Consider the following 21,594-nt stretch of genomic DNA (forward strand, 5'->3'; position numbering starts at 1 on the left):
ATCTCACAGTGCAATGTTATGCTAACCAATTAGCGAGAGTCGTGGAAGAAGACCAATGGGTTTACTTCAAGTAATGAGGATTGGTAAGTTGTTTGCGAGGTATTTTGGACATTCTTTTATCATTAAAAAGATTAGTGATGTGGCTTACAGATTATATGTCCTAATGGATGGAGTGCATGCATATTGTCTTTCATGTTAGTAAATTGAAAGCGATATTGGGCGCAAGAGATGGCTCGATGTATGACCAAGAGCTTGTGAGACTTATGATTTATCCGCTCATGTTCTACATGAATTGGTTGAGGTCATTGATTGTAGGGAACAAACCAAGTCGGTTTTTTAGTGGTTGATTAGATGGAGATATCATGCGGGTGAAAACAACACTTGGGAGAATGTTGCTTCATTGTGATTTTGTCTCCTAGCCTTCCTCTCATTAGGAGGGGGAGAATGTTATGTCTCATATCCAAACATGATGAGGCTAGCATGGAGACCCATTGGACAATCCATTATAGTGTGAACGGGTCTATGGACTATATAGTTGTATTTGTGAATCCTTTGTGAGAGAGTTTCTTGGTGGGACTTTGACCTTGGGAGCCGGTGGCTTCTCATTTACTAAACAAAACAAGCCACACGTCATTTTCATCAAACATTTTAAAAAACAGCCATTTTGCAATCACAATGGCTTCCGGACTACCATCCATAGATGTTTGCTTAAAATACACAGATTTTTGAGCTAAAATGCCTTGAATTTTGTAAACTTTTCTGAGGTAAAACAGAATCTACATGTGAAAATGAGATATTGCATGTTCAAAACATGTAGTTTACAAGTTCTCTGTATTGATCCTGCCAATGACATGAAACATTCTGGCTCGTTTTAGCAAGTAAAGATGGTGGTTTTTTTGGCCTAATATCTCCCAAGGATAACAAGATCTTTGGTCATTTCGTGCAAGATCTCTTTGACATTTTCATGTGAAGCTTAGCTTTGATACATTCTTTTCCCAATCAAGTAAGCAAGACACAAAGAACAAACTTGTGTTCAATATTATGGAGTAGGAAACATCCAAGCCCTGGACATTTTCCGTCTGGAAGATCCATCATCCCTGTGAGGCCCAAATGAGTTGACCAACTATGATTGGGGACAGTTCTTATTCTGAATATCCCATGCTTCTGATTGGAAAACTGAGTACTTTGGACAAGGCATAATGTCTACACACCTAAGCTGCCTTATGTTATAAATGGGGCTGCCTCCATTTTCCAGGCAAACCAGAAATCATCGTCAAGACCCATTCTTAGGCCAAGATTGCCTTGTTGTCTACACCGGATTCGACCTTAGCAAGGCTGTGACTCTCAGGCACCATTACCTTACCGGCCGAAGAAGTCCATAACATTGCATATGCAAGACACCACTCGGTTGATGACTTCAAAGACCACCAGGCTTTGTCACATAATTGGCAGTTTCGGTTGTCACTCGCAATATACACAGATAGGGGATGGATGGCATAGAAGTAGACCAATACCCATGTGGTTAAGCTCCGCTTCATACATACAATCAAACAATAAGGCATCTTTCTGTGAAGCTTCAATCTGCATTGCTAAACACAAAATTTGTACAACTAATGAAATGAGAAGACAGAAAAATGTCCCACACCAAAAGGTGTTCTTTTATTGATTGAAAATAATATTCCAGTTCCAGTTTCCAGCAAAGGAAAACCTTGCTAGTAATTTACAGAGACTATTTTAAGCTCAACCAATCCAGTAGACAAGGTCTACACCCTCCAAAGAGCTAACCCAGTATATAGGCACATAAGGTTGATACTGAAAACAAGTACAAAACAAAGAAAAAGGTCCAAAGAGTGTCCTGTTTCCTGAGCTCATAAAGACTCCCATTTGATTCCCAAAATTGAAACACAACCTTTGCAAAGCTTGTGCTCTTATCACAACCTTTGGTATCTGAGGTTCATTCCCTGAAAGTGCATTTCCACTATCACAGCATATGAGGATTCTGGTACAAGCCCACTGTTCCTTTCAGTGCCAAGTAGTACCGCACCCAGGTGAATTGGAACAAGTATGGCAATAGCACCATAAAAACATCTCGTGTCTTCTGGAAAAAAGTAGGCTTGGGAGTCGATGGGCAGGTTCCCACCCTCAACAGCTCTGCAACAGTTGGAACCTTAAACTTGGGTCTTGCATTGAGTGCCACGTTGTCAACTTTGTGTTCATATATTTTCCCCTGCTTATCTAACTTGTATTCTGAAGTTCCATCAAATATGCCTTGGGCCTCCCACGGCACTCTTGGGATCCCACGTACTTGCCAACGCACCATGATCACATTATCAGATGGCTGCCAAATCCTTAGAATATCCACCCACAATGCTTTGAAAAACATCCTTCCATAAAAACGGAGAGCCCTGAAGATCAATTTGTAATTATCAATCCCGCCAACCATATTCATAGGATCACGAAACACGATGTCTTTCCTACAAAAATTAAATGGCCAGGTTAATGCAGGAAGACCAAAGAGTGATTATAATGTCCAAAAAAAAATCTAGCATGTAAGAGAAACCAAGCTTTAAAACATCAAAATTGCATGCAAAACAACTAAAAAGAAAGCAGGCATGCTGAAAGATAGAAGACCTTGCAAAAACAAGATGTCGGGACAACTCAGGCTCGTAGACAAACATTATTAACTCTCTCGCACACTCCCCACGGCCTCCTGACCTGGCCTGTGGGTGCTGCACATCATTGAACACAGCCTGCAAACAGCACTCCGACTCACATTTTCTCCTTCGCCACTTGGCACCCCTTGAGTCTGCCACAGAGCACCCCAAAACCCTGTCCATACTAACTTTAGCCTCTGCTTCCTGTTTACATGTAGCATTCTTCAGCTCACCTTTGGCCTCCCTTTGGCTCCCTAAAGGCAAGCATGTCATCGGAACAAAGTGGGTGTACAAAGTCAAAAGGAAGTCTGATGGTACTATTGACAGGTACAAAGCAAGACTTGTGGCTAAAGGCTACTCCCAGAAAAAGGGAATAGATTATGAGGAGACTTTTGCTCCTACTTCGAGAATGACCACAATAAGATCAGTGATTGCATTGGCTGCACATAAAGGATGGAAAGTGCATCAATTGGACATCAAAACTGCATTCTTAAATGGGGATTTACAGGAGGAAGTATATGTAAATCAGCCCATTGGTTTTGTAGTTCCTGGTGAGGAACATAAAGTATGCAGATTACACAAAGCATTGTATGGGAGCTCCAAGAGCTTGGTATGATAAAATACATGCTCATCTAACCAGCCAAGGTTATGTGAATAGTCCAGTTGAAAGCACATTGTATGTGAAGAAAACCCATGCCGATATTCTCATAGTCATCTTGTATGTAGATGACATGCTCATTACAGGTACTAGAAAAGCACAGATTTCAGATTTCAAATTGATTTGAAAGCTGAATTTGATATGTCAGATTTGGGGCCTTTACACTACTATCTTGGCATACAGTTTATGCATACAGATGATGGCATTGTTATGCAGCAAACTAAGTGCATAAGAAGTTTGCTAAAAAGGTTTCACATGGATGAATGTAAGCCCATTTCTACTCCAATAGAACCAAGTGTACGGCTTACTATGCATGATATTGGCGAGCCTTTTGAGGCCGGCATTTACAGCGAGGCAGTGGGATGTCTCATTTACTTGTGTAACACGAGGCCAGACATATCTTTTGGGGTGTCTTTGTTGAGCAAATTCATGCACAGCCCAGGTACAAAGCATTGGCAAGCAGTCAAACGCATTTTTCGTTATCTTCAGGGTACCCTGGATCTTGGTTTGTTCTATCCCGGGGGGGCCAGCTTGCAGCTTTATGCATACAGTGATTCAGATTGGGCTGGTGATTATGATACCAGGCAATCCACCAGTGGGAATTGTTTTTTTCTTGTCAGTTTATGCATATCTTGGTTGAGTAAAAAGCAACCCATTGTTGCCACATCTACTTGTGAGGCTGAGTACACGGCAGTCTTCACAGCTACAGTAGATTGTGTATGGTTGAGGAGATTATTGGCTGATCTTCGAGAGTGTCAGCAGACACCCACCACCATTCTCACTGATAGCCAGAGTGCTATGGCCGTGGCACGAAATATAATATTTCATGCACGTACCAAGCACATTGAGATTCATTATCACTATGTCAGAGAGAGGTTACATGCAGGGGAGATCAGTTTATCTTACTGCCCTACACAGGATAATGTTGTAGATCTATTCACAAAGGCTTTACCTCGAGAAAAGTTTGAAGCTTTTCGCAAAGCTTTGGGTTTACTCTCATACAGAGAGTGATCTGCTACCTTGTACAGGTTCACACTTCCACTACAGGGGAGATTTGTAGGCATATGCTCACTTATGGTAGTGCTATGTGTGAACAGGGCTTAACCAAGGGCACTTTTTTCCATGTGGTTTTTCCCCTTGGATATCAAGTGTGAAAGGACACTCTACATGTAACATTTTGTACTTCTATATTATATGGATGTGACACACATGCAAGGGTTGACTTGCATTTTGTGGCTACCACACTTTTGGCTCTCTCTCTCTCTCTCTCTCTCTCTCTCTCTCTCTCTCATTTCTGTGTGAGCTTCTCCATCCTGCACCTAACCCTAATGTGCAGGTTTGTGTGTGTGTGAGTGTGTGTGAGTCCAACACCAACAGGGAGCTCATTGATTGACCAAGACTTAGTGACTGAGCAGCCTACCATTCAAGCTGCGGGAGGCCAATGGATGATTCGTAATGGTAATCCTGTTCTATAATGACAAAATTTGTGTACCATAGGTCCCGGACATTAGGTCCAAAATTCTTAAGGAGTGTCACAACACCCCTTCTGCTGGACACTCCGAGATACACAGGACATTAGCTTTAGTGAGACACTTTCTATTGGCCAAAGATGAAAGGGTATGTAGAAGATTATGTCCTTAAGTGTTAGATTTGTCAAGCAAATAAAGTTGAACGCTTTAAACAGGTTGGGATGTTGCATCCTTTGCAAATCCCAGGTAATAAGTGGGAAAGTATTTCCATGGATTTTATTACTGGATTGCCTTTGGGTTGTGGTAGACAGCTTGACAAAGATGGCTAGATTTTTACCTACACGGAAGACTGTTACGGCTACGCAATTAGCAAGACAATTTATCGAGCAATTGTTTAGACTGTACGGTTTACCGCATGACATAGTCAGTGATAGGGACTCTAAGTTTACAGGTGACTTTTGGAGGCTTGTTTTTGAGAAGTTGGAAACAACTATGAATCTGAGTTCCTCAGATCATCCTCAATCTGATGGCCAGACTGAAAGGGTGAATCAGACTTTGGAGCATGCTTCTGTCAGAATATGCAGCGGAGATGATAACCAAATCTGAGAACACTAGAGCAAGAACAGTGCAGAAAATAAACAGCACAAGAGAATGAGAGAGAGAGCTGTGTAACTCTGCTCTATATACACAAGATCCTGGAAAATACAAGATACTAACAGACACAAATGTGGCAAGGACTGTGAGGCCATTTTATATGGTCCCCAAACAACAGTCGGCCTGCCGTAGGACAACCAACAGGGGTCCAATCTCCACGACCATTATAATGCCCAGTCGGCCAACCCTGCATACTGTCGGCCAGCATCAAGAAAGTGTCCAGGTGTCCACACACAGTCGGCCAGCACCAATAATCACTCAAATGCAGTTGGCCAAGAACTAGGACCTCCTGCCACCTCAGGGCTGCCCCCCAAGCCACAAAAAAATGGAAAAAATACGAGTGAGGAAAAATGAGAAAACACCTACAAGGGCAGGCACACCCACAACAGAGGCCCTGGTGTATCAATAAAGAATGGAGATGACTTCTAACACCCCCTCTCAGCTCCTGGCTGTGAAACCAAACACAGGGAGCTGGAGTGCCGCCTGAGCAAAGCCTGATATAGCGACTTCGTGAAGAGGTCCACCGTACTGTCCTCCGTCGAACATAACTCTAGCAAGATGTCATCAACAACGATCTGTTCACGAACAAAGTGTCTTTGGATGACCGTGGGTTCCTCTAGTGAAAGCCCAATCCTGCTATGCAACCTCTGCAACCTCACCACCTCACAAGCAGCCTAGTACTCTGCCTCTGTCGACGACAAGGCAAAAGATAACCGTCTCTTACTACTCCATAAAACTGCTCCTGGGTCTGAAGTAGATCTCCTCGTGTTTGGATCTCCTCCCTAATCTGAGTCACTCCAACCGTGGAGTCCGACTCCATCCATCAATCCCCCTCTTGTGTAAAAGAGACCAAAGTCCTTCGTATGTTGCAGAAACCACAAGATACACAATCCTACCTCCCAAATAGTCATCTGCAACCATGAGCTCAACAGCCTCATCAAGAAGCTCCCGTCCAATCTGGTATCCATCAACCAAATCAATGAACCATTCTACTTCCGAGTCAAAGAGGCATCATACTGCTCACAAGGATCAACACCTGTTACGGTGGGATGCCAAGTCCTAGAAACCTGCTGAAGACCACTCAAGGCCTTCTGAAACCTGTTGACCACCCCCTCTGAATCCGGAACCACAAAGCCTGGAGAATGTGCAACATCCACCTCCTTCTGCAAGTAATCAACTGCCACCTACCTGGCTTTCCAAGAGGTCCTCGTGGAAAGAACTTCCTCATCTACATGAGTTTCTTTGTCCCGAATACTACGAGACATCAGAGCATAAGTTACCTGTAAAGTTTCCTCTGACTAGCGAACACAAGAACTACCAACATCTATACTGGAAAGTTCCTGCCAACTGCTGCCATCAACTGGCAAGCTATCCTCCATCTGGTCCCGGGAAGCGTGCACCTGCAACGTATCCACACTTAAGTGGCCATTACCAGATTGCCACTCATCACAGAACTGAGGACCTAGGAGAGAGAGTGTTGAAAGCTTGTAAACTCCATTCTCCACTCTGCCTTCCCAAACTACCTGGCTTGTTGCCTTGTCTCGGAGAGCAACAAAATGCTCATCAAACTCCACCTGTACACCAATCTTGCAAACCTGATGCACTGACAACAAATGAAAACCAAGTGTGGGAACATACAACACCTGGGAGGAATGCTTCCCCCCTTTGCCATCGGGAACTATCTCCAACCTGCCCTCACTGTGAACTGGGATAGTGGATGTATCCCCAGTAAGAATGTGACCAGAATACCTGCAGAGATCCTGTAAATCTGAACGGGAAGGAGTCATGTGCCTGGAAGCACCACTATCTAGAATCCACTCCCGAGTATCCGTAGCAGCGAGTCCTCCAACCTCCTCCCTGCCTGAAGAAAATGAAACATCGGTGTCCATCACCTCCAAGTGCACAAAAGCCGGAGTCTTCATGATTGCTATTGAGGAATCTTCACCCTTCTCGGTGTTCCGCTTGGGACACTGCCTCCAATAGTGGCCTTTCTCGCCACAATCATTACAGGTCCTCTCTGCCTTCAGTTTCTCGCAGTCAGCGTCGGACGACTTCTCATAAGACTTCTCCGGTGAAGCCTTCCCTTTGCCCTTGTTACGGCCTTTCGACCATTGGCCAATTAAGGCCTCCGAACCTCCGCCATGTGAAGGGTTCCAGAATCCTTTCTCCTGGTCCAAGACCATGGGCACAAGCTCCTCCCACGTGATGGTGCTGAGCCTGCCACTGGTAATCAAAGATGAGTAAAATGCTTTGAGGGGGCAAATGCAACAGAAACGTTATGGCCATGTCCTCTGACGATATCTCCTTCCCAGCCTGGAGAACTTCATGCTGAAGAGCCTACAGCTTGTTAATATGCTCCCGCATCGTCGACGACTTTGCAATGCTTATAACCCGCAATATACTTCCAAGGAAATCCTCTTCATGGGCGACACCCTGTTGTAAAGAGAAGCTAAATACTGCCATATACCTCTGGCCAGCGTCATATGCTTTATATGATTGATTACGTGCAGTGTGCAGTTGAGGAAGATAAATGAGCGGACCCTAGCGTTGACACAATCCCACAACTATGCATGTGCCTCCCGGTCCTTACAAATCGACGGTAACTCCCCTTCCTCTACCTTCGACCATGGAACCCCAACAACGATGAAATCAGCAAGGTCGTATGACTCCAGAACAGATTCCATTATAACCTTCCATATGCCGTAGTTGTTCTTGTCCAACTGATGGTCCACCGGGAACGTGGGGAGTGTCGGGATCTTCACATGTCTCTCAACCATCTCAAGCAGATTTGCCATTGCGGGGATGTAACTGAAAAATGGGTGGGTGGGTGGGAACAAAGAAGAACTTACACCTGCAAGTGGCTGTCTAGTAAATCAGCCCGCCGTCCTCTTGCTTCTCCTCTTCTCGAACAGTCCAAAACAGTCCACCAATCAGCAACGCAACAGTCCCCCTCTTGCTCACACAACTCCCAAGATCTATCAAGAGCCTAGGGCTCTGATACCATGTCCGAATATGCAGCGGAGATGATAACCGAATCTGAGAACACTAGAGCAAGAACAGTGCAAAAAATAAACAGCACAAGAGAATGAGAGAGAGAGGCGTGTACCTCTGCTCTATATACACAAGATCCCGGAAAATACAAGATATTACAAGACACAAATGTAACTCGCGGCGGCGGGTGCCCGGGGGACTAGGGCCTTTGACACACTTGTTGATACCATCAATGCATATTAAAACATTTAAACATCCTGGAGTCCACCAGACTCCTTTCAGACTGGGAAATGTCCAGGCTGGTGACATCCTCCCCAACTTCTTAAAAGTTGTCCGCAACTTTAAGCTTCAAGCCATATATTCAAGATATAATCATGTCCCATCGATTGGGCGAGACGAGACAGTCTCAAAAAATCCAATATAACTGAAGAATCCATGTCCCAAAGAAATGGGCGGCGAGACTAAATAAGTCTCCATAATACCAATATCAAAATCATGTCCCAAGATAAATGGGTGAGACAAAACAGTCCCATAAGTCCAGATAGCATAATCCATGCCAATGCATATGAAATTCAACATTTAGAAAACAATGGTATGTCGATGTAGATCACCAAGGAGCTGCCTTGACGCCCGGCCCGACTTCAGTGCCCATATTCTCTACCATTGGCTCTATGTTCTACCAAGCAAGGTAGCAACATCTTGAAGAGCACTTAGGTCAAGAGAAATACTACACAGGGCGGCTAAACAAGGAGTCCTGAAAACAATCACTCGCAGGCATAGATAACCTGGTGTTCCATACGCATTTCTGCTACACATAGTTTATAGGCATTTCGGCCACCAACTCACACTACCCTCTCAAGTGCCCATGTTCCCTTCCATCTGCTCTCTATTGTTCCACCCACACATGGTAGAAACAATCTTCAAGAGAGCACGTAGGACAAGAGAACACTACACAGGGTATGTTGTGCTTGTCACTACCCTTTGAAGTGCCCATGGTTCCCTTCCATCTGCTCTCTATTGTTCCACCCTCACATGGTAGAAACAATCTTCAAGAGAGTACGTAGGACAAGAGAACACTACACAGGGTATGTTGTGCTTGTCACTACCCTTTGAAGTGCCCATGGTTCCCTTCCATCTGCTCTCTATTGTTCCACCCTCACATGGTAGAAACAATCTTCAAGAGAGTACGTAGGACAAGAGAACACTACACAGGGTATGTGAATCATGAGTTCCATAAGTCCAATGCATCCCAAATAAAGGGAGCCAAAAAGAATAATCCATCCCAGTAAAAGGGAGCCATAAACATAATCCATAAACCTGAGGATGGATCCAAATTCCTAGAAAAGAAGTCCAGGAATCCATACACCTGTATACCATAATCCTTGTATACCATAACTCTTACCACATACTCCGTGCTAACCACACACCTTGGAGTAGAGGTGGACTTTATCCATAAAAGCATCATATCCATGAGATATCCAAAGATTTCTTCTCTATAAACTCGGACAGATTCGTCCATAAAAATTGCTTGAGAAGCCCAATATCTATATAAATCTCGTTCAAGAAAGAAATCTCCATAGATATAATCCATCCCAATAAAGAGAGCCATGAAAAGAATTCATCCCATTAAAGGGAGCCATAAACAATGTTTCCCTGAAACCATCTCAAGGCAAACAATAACACCTTTCTCCTTGCATAGTTATACAAGGGTTAGTGAACATCAAAAACACTTCATAGTAGCAAAAGTACTAACTTTGCAAACTCAAAGTATACTTAGCTTTTCTTTGCCAGGTTGGTCATAAAGCCAAAAGAAATATCTCGTCACCATATCCTTAAGATATCCTGAGATATATCTCCGTATAGCTTGCCTGTAAGCTTGATAATATAATCCACAATATCCATATGGAAAGAGTGCTAAACGTGTGCACATAAAGCCAACTCCATACTTCCAAGATAAATTTTGTGAATTCATAAATCCTTAGATCAAGCTGTCTATTGTTCATGCTCTTGCTTCATAGGCTCTGAAGTGGCTGGCCATGCTTAATAGCAATGATGGTAAGTGTGGTCCCCACTCCAGATCTTTTCTCTTCCTTATTGATAGAAGGAAGCCTCCGCTTCCAAGAAAGCCTATGCTCTGATACCAATGTAACTCGCGGCGGCGGGTGCCCGGGGGACTAGGGCCTTTGACACACTTGTTGATACCATCAATGCATATTAAAACATTTAAACATCCTGGAGTCCACCAGACTCCTTTCAGACTGGGAAATGTCCAGGCTGGTGACATCATGGAAAGAGTGCTAAACGTGTGCACATAAAGCCAACTCCATACTTCCAAGATAAATTTTGTGAATTCATAAATCCTTAGATCAAGCTGTCTATTGTTCATGCTCTTGCTTCATAGGCTCTGAAGTGGCTGGCCATGCTTAATAGCAATGATGGTAAGTGTGGTCTCCACTCCAGATCTTTTCTCTTCCTTATTGATAGAAGGAAGCCTCCGCTTCCAAGAAAGCCTATGCTCTGATACCAATGTAACTCGCGGCGGCGGGTGCCCGGGGGACTAGGGCCTTTGACACACTTGTTGATACCATCAATGCATATTAAAACATTTAAACATCCTGGAGTCCACCAGACTCCTTTCAGACTGGGAAATGTCCAGGCTGGTGACACAAATGTGGCAAGGGCTGTGGGGCCATTTTATATGGCCCCCAAACAACAGTCGGCTTGCTGTAGGACAGCCGACAGGGGTCCAATCTCCATGACCAGCATAATGCCCAGTCGGCCAGTCCTGTATACTATCGGCCAGCATCAAGAAGGTGTCCAGGTGTCCACACATAGTCCGCCAGCACCAATAATCACTCAGATGCAGTCGGCCAAGAACTAGGACCTCCTGCCACCTTAGGGCTGTCCCCCAAGCCACAGAAAAATGAAAAAAATGGGAGAAAAATACGGGGAGTGAGGAAAAATGAGAAAACACCTACAAGGGCGGGCACACCCACAACAGAGGCCCTAGTGTATTAGTAAAGACAGGAGATGACTTCTAACAGCTTCATGTATATGTCTCAAAAAGACAAGGTTCATGGGAGGATTATCTTCCTATGTTAGAATTTGCATACAACAGTACTAAGCATACAAGTACAGGTTTTAGTCCTTTTATGCTTATGTACGGATTTCAACCCAGATCACCTCTTACCGTGGGACTTTCAGGACTTCAACATGATGCAACGCGTACTTTTTTGCAAGACATGCAAGAAATGTTACAAGTTGTGAAGGAATCTTATAGAAGCACTCAAGAAAAAGACCGATTTATTCTAATAGACATCGTTCATCGAGAGAGTTCTCTCTAAAGGAACGATGGTGTATTTGCGAGTTCCAAAAGATTCCGAGACTTTACGGACAGGCGGATCTCCGAAATTATCCCCTAGATACTGCGGACCATTTGGTTTAGTTGCATATGAATTGGACTTGCCTCTCATGTGAAAGTTCATCTCGTATTTCATGTCAGTAGACTTAAGGAAGTACTAGGTGGAGTAGATAAGCTAGTTACTCCGCAAGAAATCATAGATGCCGAGGATATGACATTCGTGCCACACGAACCAGAAAAGATTCTTGGATTTCATGAAAGACGTTTACGGCATACGCTACTCATAGAATACAAGATCAAGTGGAGGATCGTGTTGACGAGGACGCTACATGGAAGACATTGACTACCCTTTACCTTGGGGATTTGATTGAGCTCAAGAGTGAGTTCTTAAGAGGAAGGGGAGTATGTCATGTGCACAGAGTGTACCTACCGTGTGCAGCACACACACAAGACTAGCTTCGAGGCTTGGGGTAGCTTGGAGCTAGGTAGGTTGATTGGCGAGATGGGCTAGGGATGGACTGATGGGCGAGCTCCCAAGTGGGGACGTCTGTCATATGCACAAAGTGTATCTACCGTGTGCAACACGCGTACAAGACTAGCTTCGAGGCTTGGGGTAGCTTGAAGCTAGGCAAGCTGATTGGCGAGCTGGGCTAGGGATGGACTAATGGGCGGGCACCCAAGTGTGGACGCCCAGTGACCGGCCAAGATCCTACAAAAGGGTGGCCAAGGTCAATTAGTTGGTCAGAGTTTCGCGAGTCTTTGCGAGAGCTCTACGGTCAGGAGCCTGAATCTAGTGTAGAGGTGCACTTGCTTCATGCAGCGGAGGCAAGCAGCAGTCTCGAGGCCCGCAAGGGTAGCTATGTGGCGGTATGGGACGTCACGGGGTAGAGATTTGTCGATGCGTCTTGCTAGTTAGCTCAGGTTGTGGCTCAGTGGGGACAACCATGACTTGTGGGTTTAGCCCACAGCTGTCATGGTTGGGTGGTGAGTCAAGCCTACATCCCCTTCAAGTTGTTTGGCTTTGTTTTGCAGGTTTCGAGTCGTGTTTCAGGAGAGCTCTACAAGGAGATCCATGGGGATTTGATAGTGGTATCAGAGCATGCCTTCAAGAGCGTGCAAGTTGGTAGGTAGTGAAGAAAGAGGTATGAGTTTGTGATGCTGTTTTTTTCATGTAAACTGCTGTTTTTTTAAGAAAAAATTCAATGTATGGTTTCTGGTTGCATCGTTGGAACCCTGGTTGGGTGGTGGTCATGGAAAGGGTCGATTTGGACAGTATGTGAGTTGTTTTTTGGTATGGAAAAGAAGCAAGTTTAGTCGGTTGTCGCAAGTTTAGTCGGTTGTGTAAATCAATGAGAGACAGAGAGACAGAGAGAAAGCTGTCGGCCGTATGTGAGACTCAAGCAGCCAGTTTTGTCGGGCATGCAGTCGGGCGAAACGGCGTGCAGCCAGGCGGCCACTGCTTTTTGCAGGTGACGGCAAAGGCCTTCTTGCATTCGCTAGGTGTCGGGCAGCCGACTTTGCCGTTTTTTTTTTTAGCCCCAGTTTTTTTAGCGCCGCATTGCTTTCCGTTTTTTTTAAAGAACCTTACGTTTTTAAAACGTAAGTAGTGTGTTTTTTTTTAAAGCAGCACATGGCTTTTAGCTTACGTTTATGCATCGTTTTTACAAAAGCCGTTCGCATGGTTTTTTTTAGAAAAAAAACAAAACAATAACACAGAAAGCTATATTTTTGTTTTTTTTAAAAACCAAGGCAACGTGGGTTTTTTGAAACGAAGGCCGCATGGTTGTTTTTTGTTTTCAAAAATAAAACCAAGGAAAGCTAAAAAGCAATCCCATGTAGAAGTTTTTTTTTTTTAAAAAAAAACATAAAAGCTTAAAACAAACACAAAAGCTTTTGTGGGCTTTAAAAACCCAGCTTGGGCTTCTAGTGTCATGTGCATCATAGATGCCATGGACATTCTCAGGGCTAGATCCAGAAGAGGCAAACAGATAAAAACCATGAACCAGTAGAAGATAGGTAGAACCAGAATGTAGGAGCTTCAAGTGTAGCATCTGAGGTGAGCATGGAGCAGGACAAGTGGGATCATGGAGGGAAGCAGACGGCTGAAGTACATGAATCCAGACAAGGGTTGTCGGCTGCAAGAAAGAGGATGTTGGTTGCCAGAATAGCTGTCGGCTGAAGTCAGCAGAGTGGACAGCAGCAGCAGGCGCATCAAGAACATGGATAAGATCCAGTCGGGCTGCATTAAAGGGACTTTAATGAACTTGTAACTGGCCGACCAGCAGTCGTGTCATGTGCATCACAGATGCCATGGACATTTTCAGGGCTAGATCCAGAAGAGGCAAACAGATAAAGACTATGAACCAGTAGAACCAGAATATAGGAGCTTCAGGTGTAGCATCTGAGGTGAGCATGGAGCAGGACCAAGTGGGATCAAGGAGAGGGGCTGTCGGCTGCAAGAAAAGGGATGCTGGCTGCCAGAGGAGCTGTCGGCTGAAGTCAGCAGAGAGGTTGGGCAGCAGGCGCATCAATGACAAGGACCAGCAGTCGGGCAGCGCCAAAAAGGGGCTGTATGGACATGGGACTGGCCGACCAGCAGTCGGCCAGCATAAAGTGTCCCAAGTCCCACATAAAAAGGGGCCTCATGCTCAAGGTTTGTTCATTCAAACCCACTAGGGGTTGGGATCATTAGAGGTCCCATAGGGGACAGATTGTAGGGTTAACCACCTTTTTATGAAGGCAGCCAAGGACTGCAAAGATATGTACCTTTTTGTACCATAGTATATACTGAAATTCCAGCACTTCTCACTCTCTCTCTCTCTCTCCTCTCTCTCTACCTGCGTTTTTGCATCAGATGGTGCGTTTTTGCATCAGAAGGTTTCCAAGAGTGTTTAGGGCTGAAAGAAGACTACCCAGAGCTTCCGCACGTTACATTGGTATCAGAGCATCAGGCTCAGCAAAGCTAAACACTGATTCAGTCCCACATGATGGTGTACAGGTCCAAGGTACAGGAAAGTACACGGATTCGAAGCCCAAGGCGAGAACACAGAAGCGGGAAGAACTCCCAGGAGGTTTGTTGGTGGTGTTCCACAGTGCCAGATGGGGATGGCAGTTCCGTGAGCCAGATAGGTTCTAAGGGAACGGTCCCAAGGGAGGTTGATCCTCCAAGGGTGATGTGAGAGTGCCAGACTCGGTTCCAGGAATGAAGACCAAGACAGTGTTTCAGAGCCAGGGCAGGAATGGATTGTGGACTAGAGGAAGACCAGATGCATAGATCTTCATGAGAGACAGAGTGGTTTGGAGAAACAGACCGGATTTTCAGAGAAAAAGGTTTGCCAGGGATGGAAGATGACAGAGGGACTTCGGGACAGGATTGGGATGATGACAGTCATCCAAGAGCAGGTTGGATTCCCGTCATCAAGTTTAGCAGAGGGGGATGTCATGTGCATCACAGATGCCATGGACATTTTCAGGGCTAGATCCAGAAGAGGCAAACAGATAAAGACTATGAACCAGTAGAATCAGAATATAGGAGCTTCAAGTGTAGCATCTGAGGTGAGCATGGAGCAGGACCAAGTGGGATCAAGGAGAGGGGCTGTCGGCTGCAAGAAAAGGGATGCTGGCTGCCAGAGGAGCTGTCGGCTGAAGTCAGCAGAGAGGTTGGGCAGCAGGCGCATCAATGACAAGGACCAGCGGTCGGGCAGCGCCAAAAAGGGGCTGTATGGACATGGGACTGGCCGACCAGCAGTCGGCCAGCATAAAGTGTCCCAAGTCCCACATAAAAAGGGGCCTCATGCTCAAGGTTTGTTCATTCAAACCCACTAGGGGTTGGGATCATTAGAGGTCCCATAGGGGACAGATTGTAGGGTTAACCACCTTTTTATGAAGGCAGCCAAGGACTGCAAAGATATGTACCTTTTTGTACCATAGTATATACTGAAATTCCAGCACTTCTCACTCTCTCTCTCTCTCTACTCTCTCTCTACCTGCGTTTTTGCATCAGATGGTGCGTTTTTGCATCAGAAGGTTTCCAAGAGTGTTTAGGGCTGAAAGAAGATTACCCAGAGCTTCCGCACGTTACAAGTCGGCCAGTTCACCATTTATTCCAAGGGACTATAAATAGCCCCCCTTGCTCAATGTCTTATTCATTCAATCCCACTAGGGGTTTGGATCCTTAGAGGTCCCATAGGGGACAGATTTTAGGGTTAACCACCTGGCTGCAAGATATGTACCCTTTTTGTACCATAGTATATACTGAATTTCAGCACTTCACTCTCTCTCTCTCTACCTCACTCTCTCTCTCTCACTCTCTCTCTCACTCTCTCTCTCTACTCTCTCTCTACCTGCGTTTTTGCATCAGATGGTGCGTTTTTGCATCAGAAGGTTTCCAAGAGTGTTTAGGGCTGAAAGAAGACTACCCAGAGCTTCCGCGTGTTACATTGGTATCAGAGCATCAGGCTCAGCAAAGCTAAACACTGATTCAGTCCCAGATGATGGTGTACAGGTCCAAGGTACAGGAAAGTACGCGGATTCGAAGCCCAAGGCGGGAACACAGATCGGGAAGAACTCCTAGGAGGTTTGTTGGTGGTGTTCCACAGTGCCAGATGGGGATGGCAGTTCCGTGAGCCAGATAGGTTCTCAGGTATCGGTCCCAAGGGAGGTTGATCCTCCAAGGGTGATGTGAGAGTGCCAGACTTAGTTCCAGGAATGAAGACCAAGACGGTGTTCAGAGTCAAGGTAGGAATGGATTGTGGACAAGAGGAAGACCAGATGCATAGATCTTCATGAGAGAGAGAGTGGTTTGGAGAACAGGCCGGGTTTTCAGAGAAAAAGGTTTGCCAGGGATGGATGATGACAGAGGGACTTCGGGACAGGATTGGGATGATGACAGTCATCCAAGAGCAGGTTGGATTCCCGTCATCAAGTTTAGCAGAGGGGGATGTCATGTGCATCACAGATGCCATGGACATTCTCAGGGCTAGATCCAGAAGAGGCAAACAGATAAAGACCATGAACCAGTAGAAGATAGGTAGAACCAGAATGTAGGAGCTTCAGGTGTAGCATCTGAGGTGAGCATGGAGCAGGACAAGTGGGATCAAGGAGGGAAGCAGACGGCTGAAGCACATGAATCCAGACAAGGGTTGTCGGCTGCAAGAAAGAGGATGTTGGTTGCCAGAATAGCTGTCGGCTGAAGTCAGCAGAGTGGACAGCAGAGCAGGCGCATCAAGAACATGGATAAGATCCAATCGGGCTGCATTAAAGGGACTTTAATGAACTTGTAACTGGCCGACCAGCAGTCGGCCAGTTTACCATTTATTCCAAGGGGCTATAAATAGTGCCCCTTGCTCAATGTCTTATTCATTCAATCCCACTAGGGGTTTGGATCCTTAGAGGTCCCATAGGGGACAGATTTTAGGGTTAACCACCTTTTTATGAAGGCAGCCCATGGCTGCAAGATATGTACCCTTTTTGTACCATAGTATATACTGAATTTCCAGCACTTCTCACTCTCTCTCTCTACTCTCTCTCTACCTGCGTTTTTGCATCAGATGGTGCGTTTTTGCATCAGATGGTTTCCAAGAGTGTTTAGGGCTAAAAGAAGACTACCCAGAGCTTCCGCGTGTTACATCTAGTTTACGACGCACCACTCTCATAGAGTTCTCTTGCACTATCTCCTGCTTGCAGTCAAAGCTTCTCTCTCACTCTTCCCATTCAAGATGTCGACCCAAGCATCAGAGATGGAACCCGTTCCCAAACGTGAAGACCTGCCGGCTACCGAGGCCCCCGATGGTGATCTTTTCGAAGATTTCATGACTAAATCTGATTTTCGGGAGTTTAAAGTTACTTTCGAGGCTTCTTTCATGAAGCGTCGGGCACAGGTCGCCGCACAGATGCAGAATTCCATCTCTTTATTGACCACTACCTTGTCGACTCTCTCGTGTATGAATACCTTGGCCTCTGCTTTAGGCCCCAACATTACTCCCGAGCAGTTTGGGGGCAAGTAAAAGCAACGTACCAAGGAGATTGTGGACACGTGGCTACATAAGTGGCAGGTCCACTTCCAGTTTCATCCATATGGCGATGACAAAGATTCAGTTGGCAGCACGTTTCCTCTCAGAGGCAAAGCTTTGCTCTGGTGGAAAGAACTCAAACCTAAACTAACAACCTGGGCCCAGTTTGAAGAAGTCTTTAAGAAAGGATTCCGCAAAGATTGACTACAACATAGTTGTTCACTTTGCCAGTTTGACCTGCTTATGAGGTCTACCTCCATAAATTTAGAGACTTGCAGATAAAAGCTACGAAGATGGATTCTACAACTCTTTTGGGTTTCTTCATAGCAAGGTTATCCAACTCGTACCGTTTCCACGTCAAGAATAACAAGTACAAAACTTTGGACAAGGCCATATACTCTGAGCGCATTTATGATGATACGATGGTCTCTTCCAAAACCAAGCCCATGACCAAGCAGGGAAACAAGCACAAAAGGAAGTTCTCCACGTCAATGGCTAGCATGACAGAAGGAAAGTCTTCGACCAACCTTCGAAGAATTCTACTTCAACTCCAACGAAGAAAAACAATCTCCTCAAAGCTTTGAAGCTCAAGAAGGAGGGACGTTGTTTCATCTGTGAAGAAAAAGGACACATGCGTAACAAGTGCCCGAAGAAGAAGGGTGCTAAGACCAACAGACCCAAGACGAAGGCAGCCAACCAGTTGTCTTTGACAGGTACTTCAGTCATTGTACTTTCTCGCCCTAGTTCATGTTCTGATTGTCTATTCAACTCTAAAGTTTTTGGTTTGCACGATCTTCTCCGAGTTTATGGATAAGTGAATGGCCATAGAATTCACATTCTTCTGGACCCTAGAAGCTCACACAACTTTGTTAATTACAAACTTGTGTAGAAATTGAATCTGGACACAACACCTAGCGATCATACCTACAAGGTATGCCTACCTGCGGGTCCGCAAGTGTGGGATCGAAAGGTGGAGAAACTACCAATCCGGATTCAGGACTACAAAGATATTCTGAAGTGCTATGCTATGCACCTACACCATGTAGACTTGCTATTAGGGATTGAGTGGTTTAAGACCCTTAAGGTCCAGATAGATTGATCTAGTCATTCTTTTTCTTTTGAACGTAGGAACACCCAATATTGTATCCGATGTGATTGTATACATCCCTCTCACGGACCTCTTGTAAATAGTGTTGATTTTAGAAATATAATGGATTCTTCTTTGTATATTGCTTTCCACTGTGTCTTGATTCCACTTTCTTTATTTCTCATACCTACTGTGGATGTCAATGAATTAAGTGTGTTTGAAAGCAAAGAATTAAAGAAGTTACTTAACTCGTTTCAAGATGTATTTCCTAATGAGCTGCCATCGGCTTACCACCCGAAAGACAGTGGATCATCGTATTGATCTAGTCTCTACCGCTCAACTTGTTAGCATTCCGCCTTACAGGATGAGCCAAATTGAGGAAGATAAATTGGCCAAACAACTCGCATATTATTTGAGGATGTGTCATGTGTACAGTGTGTATCTACCGTGTGCTGCATGCACGCAAGACTAGCTTCGAGGTTTGGAGAAGCTTGGAGCTAGGCAGGCTGATTGGCGAGCTGAGTTAGGGATAGACTGACGGGCGGGCACCCAAGTATGGACGGGCAGGCGCCCAAGTGTGGACGCCCGATGACCGGCCAAGAGCCTATAAAAGGGTGGCCAAGGTTAGATATTGAGATATATAGAGAGCCTCGCGAGTTTGTGAGAGCTCTATGGTCTTGGAGCCTGGATCTAGTGCAGACGTGCACCTGCTTTACGCAGCCGAGGCCGGCAGCAATCTCCAGGCCCGCGAGGGTAGCTACGTGGCGGTATGGGACGTCGCGAGGAGGAGATTGGTCGGTACGTCAACCTAGTAAGCTCAGCTCATGGCTCGGTGGGGACAGCCAAGACTGTGGGCTTGCCCACGGCTGTCATGGTTGGGAGGTGAGTCAAGCTTGCACCCTCTTGTTGTTTATTCGTTTGTTTGCAGGATTCGAGTCTCGTATCAGGAACGATCACGAGGAGATCCTTGGGGATTTGACAGTGGTATCAGAGAATGCCTCGTGAACAAGCAAGTCCGTAGGTAGAGAAGATGAGGTCGAAGAAAGGTACGTGTTCAGAAAAAGCTTGCTGTTTTTTTGTGCATACTGCTGTTTTTTCAGATTAGTATGTACTTTTTCATCGAAGAAATCCATGAAGATAGAGATGGTGGTCTAAGTAGGGTTGTTTGCTTGCAAAGAAGAGGAAAGATTCGTTTGTGCAGTCGCATGAAACGTTGAGAGAAAACAGAAAAAAAAAAGCATGTTCGTTGCTTTTGGTTGAACGCGAACGAGAGAGAAAGAGAGCACGCGTGTGAGAGGTGGGCACGCTGACGGGTGTTGGCGTTTGGCTGTTGGAGGCTGACGGGTGCAGGCGTTTGGCTACCGGCAGCTACAGGCGGGCAGGCGCCTAGGGCTATCTAGCCAGGCGGCCAAGCCTGCGTAGCCAAGCGGCCAGCAGGCTGGCGGGCGCCTAGGCCTACCTAGCCAGGCCTACGCAGCCTAGCGCAGGCACCCAGGCCAGGCTAGGCAGGCACCCTGGCCAAGCAATGCAGGCACCCAGGCCCATGCGACCTTGTGGCCAGACCTACGCGAGGGTGGCGCAGGCCACAGCAAGCCATCTATGCGCACACAGGCACCGGCAGGAAAGCAAGCGCCGGTAGCAGTTGATGACAGCAGCACGCCGGCGATGTTAATCCAGGAGAGGAGAAAAAAAAAAACAAGGAAAGCACTCGCCGTTTTGGGCTTTCGTTTTTTTTAGTTTAAATTTTTTTAAAGTTAAACCCCCCCCCTCTCCAAGGTTAAAGGTGTTTTATTTTTTTAAGAAAATAGAATATATATATCCATATATATATATATATATATATATATATATAAACATAAAAGCAAAAGCTAAAGATAGCTTTTGGGGAAACCTTTATAAACCCCTTAAGTGGGCTTCTTGCCACTCATCTGTCAAGTTTTCAAGCTCTCAAGCTCTCAAGTTCTCTTGCACTTTCATTGTGCAAAGATCGAATTTTCTCTCCACTTACCCTCTTCACGATGTCGACCCAAAAATCAGAGTTGGAGCCCCTTGTGGAACGCGAAGGCTTGTCGGCTACGGAAGATACCGATGCCGATCTTTTTGACGATTATGTGTCAAAATCAGATTTCCAAGAGTTCAAGGTAGCTCTCGAAGCTTCTTCGTCCGAACGTCAGGCACAAATCGCAGCCCAGATGCAAGCTTTGCAAAACTCCATCGCTCTTTTGACCACTACTCTCTCTACTCTATCGGGTATGGATACCTTGGCTTCTGCTTTGGACCCCAACATTACTCCGGAACGGTTCGGGGGCGAGTAAAAGCAGCGCACCAAGGAGATCGTGGACACTTGGCTACATAAGTGGCAAGTTCACTTTCAGTTTCATCCATATGATGATGGAAAAAAGATCCAGTTAGCCGCAGGTTTCCTGTCCGGCAAAGCTTTACTTTGGTGGAAGGAACTCAACCCTAAGCCAACAACTTAGGCACAATTCGAAGACGTCTTCAAGAAGGAATTCCTCAAGAAAGAGGATGATTATGATGTTGTTGCCCGGTTTTCAGCTTTGACCATGACCTCACAGCACCTCACTTATGAGGTCTACCTCCAGAAGTTTAGGGACTTGCAGATGAAAGCTACAAAGATGGATCCCACTACTCTTTTGGCATTCTTCGTAGCTAGTTTACCAAACTCATACCGTTTACAGGTTAAAAATA

The 21,594-nt window shown here is 45.5% G+C and overlaps 1 protein-coding gene across 1 annotated transcript in view; it reads right to left on the reverse strand.

Annotated features, from left to right (window-relative positions):
- Positions 1-1,635: 1,635 nt before the first annotated feature.
- The window catches only part of LOC147639187 (uncharacterized), a 32,801-nt gene continuing 12,842 nt past the window's right edge, over positions 1,636-21,594 (reverse strand). Inside the window, exon 2 of the mRNA XM_086788188.1 lies at positions 1,636-2,474. Coding sequence (XP_086644314.1) covers positions 1,982-2,474 — 493 coding nt within the window. The 3' untranslated portion in view covers positions 1,636-1,981. The remainder of the gene's footprint in view (positions 2,475-21,594) is intronic.

The sequence above is a fragment of the Cibotium barometz genome, chromosome 4, assembly GCF_041138505.1.
Source record: "Cibotium barometz isolate CiBa-2024 chromosome 4, ASM4113850v1, whole genome shotgun sequence".
NCBI classification, from domain to species: domain Eukaryota; kingdom Viridiplantae; phylum Streptophyta; class Polypodiopsida; order Cyatheales; family Cibotiaceae; genus Cibotium; species Cibotium barometz.